This window comes from Notamacropus eugenii, chromosome 6 (genome assembly GCF_028372415.1).
Source record: "Notamacropus eugenii isolate mMacEug1 chromosome 6, mMacEug1.pri_v2, whole genome shotgun sequence".
In the NCBI taxonomy this organism is placed as follows: Eukaryota; Metazoa; Chordata; class Mammalia; order Diprotodontia; family Macropodidae; genus Notamacropus; species Notamacropus eugenii.
The window spans coordinates 386,722,961-386,733,341 of record NC_092877.1 but is presented as its reverse complement, the minus strand read 5'-3'; the positions used below and the strand labels follow the sequence as shown (position 1 = coordinate 386,733,341).

The 10,381-nt window shown below is 52.4% G+C and overlaps 1 protein-coding gene across 2 annotated transcripts in view; it reads left to right on the top strand.

Annotated features, from left to right (window-relative positions):
- XXYLT1 (xyloside xylosyltransferase 1) overlaps positions 1 to 10,381 on the top strand; it is a 70,222-nt gene that overhangs the window by 17,465 nt on the left and 42,376 nt on the right. The window contains exon 2 of one of the 2 annotated variants that reach the window (XM_072618917.1): positions 2,051 to 2,222. In XM_072618917.1, the coding sequence (XP_072475018.1) occupies positions 2,051 to 2,222 (172 nt within the window). The remainder of the gene's footprint in view (positions 1 to 2,050; positions 2,223 to 10,381) is intronic. The other variant, XM_072618918.1, reaches the window with a different exon arrangement.

Below are 10,381 nucleotides of genomic sequence, written 5' to 3'. Positions count from 1 at the left end.
GCACCCACAGTTTGGGGTGACATTGACTCATGCCAGTTGCTTCCCTTGTGCCATTCTCCCAACTCAAGCCCTGAGCTGCTTATGCCCTCATGGCATCATCCCGTACGAAGTGGCCTGAGTGATCCCCTGTGTTCCTCAGTCTCCCTCTCGGGAGCCTTCCAGATCTTTCTCAGGAGCAGCCACAGTGGGAGTGAGGAGCCAGCCTCCAGCAGTGTGGACTCCTCTTTGTGTGGGCTAGATGCCTTTGGCCACCATGGAAGTTGTAGAATGTATCCCTGACCCTGCCCTCTAGAGCCCCCTCAACTGCCCTGCCTCCCCCTTTGCTGACAGACTGACCATTTGCCTGAGTTTGGAGGCCCGAGACGGTCTGTGATGGCATCTCATTTTCTCTGTGTGTTGTCCATCTGTCTCAAGGGAAGCTGGGAGGAGGCTCCCCACACGTGCATGGCCTAGCTGGTATTGTAATTCTGTGGAAATGCAGCTATTTCTCTCCTTGAGTAGGGAAACGTGACCTCTGAAGCCATGTTCATCTTCTTTGCAGCGCAGTTTCCTGGCTCTTTAATTGAATTGTCCTAAATTCTCAATCTTTAGGCTCCAGACTAAGGAGATTTTAATGTCCCCAGGCAGGTCAATATATGCCAACTGAAGGAGCCTCAGAGGCCATCCAATCCAACCCCATTTTTTTATGTGAGGAAACTGAGACCCATTGTCCAAGTTCACTCAGGTAGCAAGTGTTAGAGGCAGGATTTGAATTCAGCTCCTCTGACTCCTGATGCAGGGCTTGCTGAGTATCATTGTCTCTGTCATGCCACAGCCCACTGGTTGGATGCCTGGTGCCTGGCACACAGTAGGTGCTTAATAAATGTTGTTTGATTAACTGAAGCCCTGCTCAAACCAGGTGCCCTGGAGCCAGGAGGGCACGGCAGCTCTGGAGAGCCTTCCCTGACCCTGTGGCTTGGCAGCACCTTTGCCCCAGGTGCCTCCTACCTGCTCCTCATTTCCCAGGCCCTGGGGACCTGACCAGAGCTGGCCTGGAGCAGAACATCAGGGAGGCTCATGGCTCATCTGTTGCCTTCCGCATGGCCTTGTCACTCCAACCCAGAACATAAATGGTGGCTCTCACACGCTGCCATGACTGGTGGGACCTCCTGGACCAGGAGAGAGAGTCAGGGCCAGCTGCTTGTCTCAGGCAGTATAGGCCTGACCGCAGCTGAACCCTGTGAAACAGAATTGGTGGGGAGGGGGGAGAGAGACAGAGTCAGAGAGGTGGGGGGAGAGGGAGGGAAGGAGGGAGAGGCAGAGACAGAGAAGACACTGTGCCTGAGTCTCCCCCAAGCACGTTTCCTCAGGAGGCCTTGGGATCTGTGCTCAGCCACTCTGTGGATGAGTCCCTAAGTCTTTCCACACCGATTCCCTTTACACCACTGTTGTGCTCACTTCCCTCAGTGTCAGCTCGTATAAGTCTTTCCAGGCTTTTCTGAGAGCATTGCGCTCTTTATTTCTCATGGAACAGTAGTATTCCCTCACAGTCGTATACCACAGCTTGTTCAGTCATTCCTCAATGGATGGGCATCCCCTCAGTTTCTAATTCTTTGCCACTACAAAGAACCACTAAAATATTTTTGTACAAGCTTTGTACATTTTGTACATTTTCCCTCTTTGATCTCTTTGTAGATCATAGTTATTTCTTTGGTGGCAGTGTATGCACAGTTTAAGAACTTTTGGGTCAGACTTCTCAGTCAGGGGGTGGTGGGCAGGGGTCAGTCTCCTTCCCTCCTGGTAACTCCCTGGGCTTATGAGAGGAACCCAAAGTATCTTTTCCAGCTTATTTAATGTGCTCTTATTAAGTCCTTCCTGGGAGGGAAGGCCTTGGGCTCTGGGCTTGGCCATGGGAAAGAGCCGGGAGCTTGTGGTCAGTCCTCCCAACCTGAGCAGCCCCAGACAGAAGCATCTGGTGGAGGGTTGGGGGCCGAGCGCCTGCCGCAGGGGCATCAGGGGGAGGTGAGGAGGGCCCAGAAGATAACTCAGGGAGCCTCTACTTCCTCCACAGGCTTTCTTTTCTCTTCTCCTGCAGGTCATCTTCCATGATGTCAGCTTCTTGACGGAGAAGCTGTTCCCCGTTGTGGAGGCCATGCAGAAGCACTTTAGCGCAGGCTCTGGGACCTACTACGGGGACTCCATCTTCTTCTTGTCCGTTGCCATGCACCAGATCATGCCCAAGGGTAAGGGAACTGGGGGCTGGCTGTGGCAGCTGCAGGGCCCTTCTTTGTCCTTGGCCTTTCCTGAGGTCCCTTGGATGCTCCAGTGGAAGGAGAGCAAGATTGGAAGGTGGCCAGAGGGGCCATCTTCTGTAAAATGGAGTCTGTTGTCAAGATCATGCGTCGAGGGGCAGCAGCTGGGTTCTGGCCTGGGCCTGAGGAGGCCTGGTTTAGAATTCAGGATCTGAAGGTTATAGGATCTGGGGCACATCATGGCTTGTCTCTGGGCATCACTGGGCTCAGTCATAACCTGGCGAGATTGGACTCAATGTTGCTGCAGTCCTTTCCTGCTGAGTCTGATTTTTCTGTCCTCTCTGTCTCATCACTAGCTCGTAGAAATGATGATTGCTGCTCTGTGGATGGGGGATAGAGGTGTCTGTTGTCTGGTGTCCTGATGATGCTGGGGGATGAGGTGCTTGGTTCTAGGAGAGATCTGTGGACCCTCAGAAGCCTGGTCTGTTACAGGGGGCCTGATTTAGAGGCAGGATCTTTTGGGGAGGATGGTGATCCCTTCAGAGTCATTGCCAACTGAACCAATGGAAAGTCTCTCCCTGATGAGCCCAAGACCAGCCAGGATGGGGCTAGTTTGGGGATCAAAGTGAATATCTCTTTAGCTGGAGGCTCTGTGCTAACCAGTATGGAGGAAAGAAGGGTGAACATGCCCCTTCACTTCCTAGTTATTGGTACAGGCATCACCCTACTGTGGGGGGCAGAGGGGAACTCCTCTTAGCTGTAAAGTAGGATTTGACACCTGAACGACTTCCACTGACTGTGTTGTCTGAAGTACTACCAATGGACTCCAGATTTTTAGCTTACATATCACATCCATGAAAAATTTCGGAGCATGTACCCCAATATGTATATCTTGTTGTTTAGTTATTTTTCAGTAGTGTCTGACTCTTCATGAGCCCATTTGTGGTTTTCTTGGCTGAATACTGAAGTAGTTTTCCATTTCCTCCTCTAGCTAATTTTATAAATGAGGAAACTAAGGCAAACAGGGTTAAGTGACTTTCCCAGGGTCATATAGCTAGTAAGTGTCTGATGCCACATTTGAACTCAGGAAGGTGAGGTGAGTCTTTTTGGCTTTAGGCTTAACACTCTCCACTATGGCACCACCTAGCTCTATATATTTACCTTTTTATAAGTTGTATAAATGAATGTATTACTCTATTGATAAATATGTACCTTTTACAACTTATAACAAAAATAGAAATTATAAAAGGATGAGATAAAGGTGACATGATATTTGAGCCTGGAGGTGATAGGAAGCCATTGGAATGTATTGAGTAGGGGGTGATATGGTTAGACCTACACTTTAGAAAACCACTTTGGTAACTGAATGGAGGACGGACTTAAGTGGGGAGAGGCAGGCAGACCCCTAGTAGCTATTGCAATAATCCAGATGTGAGGAGATGAGGGTGGAGGCAGTGTCCAAGGAGAGAGGTGGGCATATTGGAGAGATGCTGCAGGGGTGAAATAGATAAGAAATGCTGCGGAGGTGAAATCTATGAGAGATGCTGAAGAGTTGAAAGCTATGAGAGATGCTGCAGAAGTGATGTAGATTAGAAATGTTGTGGAGGTGAAATAGACAAGAAATGCTGCAGAGGTGAAATAGACAAGAAATGCTGCAGAGGTGAAATAGACAAGAAATGATGCAGAGGTGAAATAGACAAGAAATGCTGCAGAGGTGAAATAGATGAGAGATGCTGCAGAGATGAAGTGGACGAGGGATGCTGCAGAGGTGAAGTGGATTAGAAATGTGGAGGTGAAATAGAGACAAGAAATGCTGCAGAGGTGAAATAGACAAGAAATGCTGCAGAGGTGAAATAGATGAGAGATGCTGCAGAGATGAAGTGGACGAGGGATGCTGCAGAGGTGAAGTGGATTAGAAATGTTGTGGAGGTGAAATAGAGACAAGAAATGCTGCAGAGGTGAAATAGAGAAGAAATGGTGCAGAGGTGAAATAGACAAGAAATGCTGCAGAGGTGAAATAGACAAGAAATGCTGCAGAGATGAAGTGGATGAGAGATTCTGCAGAGGTGAAATCGGCAAGAGATGCTGTAGTAGTGAAATAGACAAGAGATGCTGCAGAGGTGAAATGGATGAGAGACGATGCACAGGTGAAATCCATGATGTTCAAAGGTGAAATCAACAAGCCTTGGCACCATATTGGATCTGGGTGGTGAGTGAGGAGTCCAGGATGACTCCTAGGGTGTGAACCTGCTGTGAGGATGGTGGTGCCCTCTACAGTAAGAGGGAAGATAGGAGGGGTGTGGGGGAAGGTTTAGGGGAAAAGATGATATAATGAGATCTGCCATCTATACCTGCTCCTTCAGTGAGATTCAACTTGTCCCACTGAAAACAGAGGGCCTGGGAGTTAGGCCATCATTTGATGGTAACTCCTGGGCTCCTGCCAAAGGTGGAGAAGATCTGGTTCTTGGGGAGCAGGAACAATGCTGGGGGGTGGTAGTAATGGAGGTTTCCTAGTGACCCCTGCTCAGCTGGTGGGGGGTTCCTGGGGAGCAGTTCAGTTATAACCACCTTGAGGGGCTGAGCCTTGCTCAGAAGGGGAAGGGTGGGAGCTTGTACAAGAGGGAGAGAAGGAGGGGGTCAGTGTGGAGCAGTGTTGAGGTCCAAGGGTAAGAGTGAAGGCCCATATTGACTACTGTCTCCAAAGGAGGATCCATGGCCTAGCCTATCTTTCCACCCTGTTCAATGAGATTACATTTTTAAAGCCCCTGGCATGGTGCCTGGAAGGTGGTAGGCACTATCAATGCTTATACCCTGTGAGGGAGTCAGGTCACAGCCCCAAGTCCCTGAGGTTGTTTGTAGAGCACACAAGGTTAAGGTGTTCAGAGACCACTTCTTTCATAAACACACACACACACACACACACACACACACACACACACACAGCTCTGGTGGCTCATAGACTCATCTCTGTCTCCTCATCCGTCATGGGAGGGCAGAAATGGTTTCATTTCTATCTTTCCATACCCAGCATTTCCCACAGTACCAGGCATGTAGTCTCTGAATTGGATTGAAAGTTATAAGTCTCACTCAACACTGACTCATTAGAAAGAGAAGTACAACTAAGGAAGACCCAGGTTTCCATGAATGTGTGCACATTTGTGTGTGCATGTGGATGTGTGTGTTCCTTTCCTGTCCTGTCCTTGAATGTGTCTTGGGTCTGTGCCCCCGGGAACATCTTGCTAAGGAAGGATCTGCAGAGATGCTAACCTTGTGTATTCCATGTGCCCTGGGGATGTCGGGGGTGGGGGGGCCTCCTTGGCCTTCAGTTCTGAGCTGCTTCACTGCTAGACATTTGGGGCTTTGCCCCATTGGCCTCCTCTTTGCTCTCTCTTCACTGCTTCTCCAGGATGTCCCAGTCTCACCATTAACTTGATTTCCTATAGGGAAAAAAAAGAAAACTGCACAATTATTTCTGCATTCAGCCTGAATCTGACTGCCTTGTCTTTCCTCCTTGTCACCACTTGTAGGGCTGTTAAGGCCCCCAGGAACAGCCAGGTCTTCCCAATGCTCCCCACATGTTCCGTAGCAGACAGGGTCAGTCAGACCTGATTTGGCCTGGGTATCCCAGAGCATCTCACAAATGTTAACACCCAGCTCATACCAGGATCCCTGAGGACAAGGAAGGCCAGAACCCTCCACTTTGGTATCCATGAGGGGTCTTTTTGTACCCATCCTTTCCAAGGTCTCTTGCTTGAGGCCATCTTTTCCTGGATGACATGATGGAGATGAGCCTGTCATGGAGTCAGGCTACATGAGGCTTTAGGTTGGAAGCTGACTCCCTGGTGGGGCCATTGGCTCATCTCCCCACCCACCCCTGTGTAAGCCTTCTTTATCATCCTGCCCAAGGTAAACTCTCTTAGTCTCACCAACCTTAGCCTTCCATGAGGACAGAGCTCAGGTCCTCCATAGGCCTGACCAGTGTGGATCTGCCCTGCCCTCAGCCTGTGGGGTACTCCTCTGTCCTGGAGCTCTCTGGTGCTGAACTTCCTGTCTGATATCCAGCCTGGGTGGGCCTCTTTTGTTTTGCTCCCCCCTCCCCCCTCCCCAGCTCCCTTCCACCTTCTGTTTTGATTTTCTATCATTTGATAGCTAGGGGACCATGTTGTAAAATGCAGAAGATTCAGGGTGTTGGTTTGAGTCCTGTGACCCCAATACCTCCCTACACACACCCCCTACTTACTCCCCAAATGCTGAGATCCTCTTCTAAGTAGAGAGCAAGCCTGCCTGACCCAGGGCAGCTCCCTGAGGAGGAGCGAGGGGCCTGGGCATAGGAACACAGGTCAGAGGATCCTACTTGGAGAGCTGGAGGGACCTCAGGCCATTGGCCAGCCCTATCGTCTTATAAGAGGAGGGAACAGGCCCAAGGCAGGGAGGTGACTCATGGAAGGTTACAGGTTGTACGAAGTGTTGGAGGGATTTGAGGCCAGGACTGGTGTATCTCCGCCTCCTGTGTTGGGGCAGAGACACTGGTAAGCCTTCCTCCTCTCACATGGCCCCAGGGAGGGTGGAGGAATGGAGCATTCCTAAAAGTCATCCCTACCTCCTGTGTCTGCTTCCACTCTGGAATCTTGGTGCTGGCCACACCTCTCCTGGGGGTTCACCGACTCCACTTCTGTTCAAAGGAGCAGGTGCCTGGGGGCCCATGATTCTACCTCAAAGCAGAGGGGCTTGTGGTCCTTTCCCCGGGTTTAGCCTCTGCCTGTGGCCCAATGGAGGAAGAGGGAGAGGAAGTGCCTTCCCTCCCCTTGCCCCCTCTCCCCAAGCCTTCCTGACTTTCTGGATGACAGTCAGGACCCGAGTCTGAAGACAGGAAATCCATTAGACTTAGGTTCGTTTAAAAAAATAAAGATCCATTTGAGCGTCTCCAGAATGGGGTAGAGGCAGGCAGCGTTTTTTCTGAGAACCTTCTGGGGATTTGGGTGGGGTGCAATCTTCCTGGGGGAGAGAGGAACCCTCCCCCCGACAGGACCAGGAGTGCTGAACTCAGTTCTGGTATGGGCCCAGCCAGTGTGTGGGAGAGCCATCAGCACGGGGGAGGGTCTGGAATCCACGGTCTCTGTGGATCACTTGAGGGAATTCTGGATGTTCAGCCAGGAGACTGAAGGCTCTGGGGGGTGGAGGGAAGGGGAGAGACTTGGCAGCTGGGTGTCTGTAGGGAGGAGGGTTGTGCTTGGGCCCCTAGGCAGAAGGAGGGATGGTGGGTGGAAGTGACCAAGGAGCAGATTCAGGCTTGGGCATAGGAAGAACTTTCTCCCCTTACGTGGAGCAGGCTGCCTCAGGGGGTGCTGGGCTCCCCTTCCTTGGGGGCCTTTGGACAGAGACCTGATGATGTATTTTGGGAATCTGAAGGGTTAGTGAAGGGTCAGTGCAGAAAGGGGAAGGGTTGCCTCAGTTGGGCCTTAGCATACAGGATCTGCCAGGTGATGGCTGGGATGCCCATCCCTTGGCACCTCCACATCGGGATGGCCTTTGTACCCCTTCCCCCAGGCTCACAGGATTTGTTGGGGGCAGGACACACTAAAGGGTCGAAGATGTTCGAGGCCTTTGACCACAGGATCCTGCATTGGGGAATGGAAATTTCCAGAGAAGAGCAGGAACCTTTGGGAAATGGGGCTGAGTCCAGAGGCTGTCGCTTGCTTCCAGGAAGTCTAATTGATCCCAGAGAGGGCTCTCAGTGCTCTGATCCCTGCCTCTGCCTGGAAGCATCTCCCCCCTTCCCCGACCCAGCCCCACCCCACATCCTGCTTGACCGTATGGGATATGCATTTTCAGCCAGCCCTGGCCCTGGGCCTCCTCCCACCAGAGTCTCCTCCCTGTCCTTGGACCCATGCCCAGACCCCATGGGGGAAGGGAGAGGGAACTTCCCTGGTTCAGCAGGAATCTCCAAATGGAGGGAAATCACTGCCCTGATTCTCCGGGAGAGATGTGTTCTCCCTTCCTGCCTTGGGGGACATTGATTTTTTTAAATTAACATATCCTCCATAGTAGCTTGTTTGCTCACCTCAGACAGCAGTCATCCATGCTCAGACCTGAGGATGGTCAGGAGTGTCAGACTACCTGACTCCAGGTTGATGTGATGTCTTGCCTGTGCCAGGTAGATGGCAGGCTTCCTCCCCTACCTCCCTCTGCTCCTCAGCTTATATATCTCCTGACCCCCTGTGACTCATGGCCTCCAGGAAACATTGGTCCCTTCCTCCACAAGACCTTGGTGGTGGTGGTGGTGTTATCAGCCCTGAGGAGAAAGCCAAGAAAATGGTGAAATGCCATGTCCCTCTTTCAGCCTGATCTCCTCCTTAGAATAAATTTCAATCCAACAAGTCCACTTTCGAAGCTCCTATTCTGAGCCCAGCATTGGGGCTTGTCCCAGCCTTGGATTACTGGGCCTGGAATCAGGAGGACTTGAGTTCCAGTTCAGCCTCGGGTATTTTCTAGCTGTGTGACCCTGGAAGAGTCACTGAATCTCTGACTGCCTGTTTCCTCATCTGTAAGATGCAGATAATAGCCTGGGGAAACCTATGGACTCCTTTTCAGAGTAATGGATTTAAATACACAAAATATGTAAGATTCCAAGGAAAAAACATTTATATTTGAAATACAATTATTAGATGATTGTGCAAAAAGCAACCCACAGCCAGGGCCCCCAGGCTGAGAAACCTCCCTGAGCTCAGATAGACAGCATCAGTGGGGGGTGGGGTGGGCTGTGGCAGTGAGGGGCTCCTTGCCACCATGGAGGGGTCCTCTCCATGCTAGGTGAGGCTGGCCATGAGCTGAGCCCTCCCTCCCTCCCTCTGAGATCTCCAGGTCCACGCACACCTTCTGCCACACCAGGAAGTCTCTCCTGGCTTTACAGCATCGTCACTGTTGTACAGATACGGCCCCAGACCAGCTGGTTGGCACCTCCCAGGTCGGCTGGTTCAGCCCCTCTGAGAGAAGGAAAGCCCCTTGCCTACGGACACAGTTCTGGGCGTGCCAGGGGCAGGCCTGGAATCCAGGTCTTCCTCTCCCCCCCCCCCCCCCGTGCCAATCTGTGGCAATGCTTCTGAGTGGGAGCATGACGCCCACTGCCCGTGCCTGCGGCTCTTTAAGAAGCCACGACCAGCTCCCACTTGTGCCCCTCTGCAGCCTGCGGTAACGCGGTGACGCGGGGCTTGGCTCCGGAGGAGGAGGATGGGGCTGCGTCGAAGCCCTGCCCGCGGTCCTGCTGCAGCCCCCGGCCCCCGCCCGGCTCAGCAGCGAGGCGGCCCCGCCGGCCGGGGAGGGGCGGCATGATGGACAGCTCCCGATGCCGCAGAGGGGCTGGCGGGGAGGAGGCGAGGAGAGGGATTGGCGGACGGGCTCTGCAGATGAGTCTGGCTGGCGACATCCTGGAGATGCTCCGGACGCTGCCGGGCCCCTCGGGACCGTAAGCCTTTTCTGCTCTTCTCTGGGGTCGGGGGGGGGGCGGGGAATGGCCCCCCGGGGCTTCCTTGGGGTCTTACTGATCGATGCCCACGGTCTGTGTCGGGCATCCGTGGAGCGCTGCCTTAGACAGGATTATAGATCGGGGGTCCACGGAATGACAATTCATCCGCTCCCCAAATGCCACAAGTGTTTACCGGGTTCGGCCGAGTCCTGTGCTAGGCAAAGGACAAGCCCCAGGCCTCCCCTCAGGGAGGTCAGCAACACGCCCCTGGGGGCTTAAATCCGGAACCTGGGGCAAGTGGGCCTTGGGGGAGGGGGACTAGAAAAGGAGGAGGAGGGGAGTGGGGGGGGGGGGGTCGGGGCTCTTCCAGAGCGACATCTACCATCCTCAAGTCTTTATTTCTGGAGGAAGAGAAGCCACGATAAACAAATTCGAGATAAGGTTCTAGACAGATAAGGTTCTAGACATAGAGTGCGAACCTGGCTTTGCGGGGGTTATCCGTGCTGGCCTTGATGTCGGCTTTTGTTACTGACGCTCTGAGAATCAACCAATCCAATCCGATCTTTTTTTTTACAGAGATTTTTAACCCCATTTTAAGATCTTGTTCAGATAGTGAGGCAACCAGGTCTTAGGCTATGGTCTCTCACTCCATCCTGGGATCATAGAATTAGGCCTTTGAACTCATCTA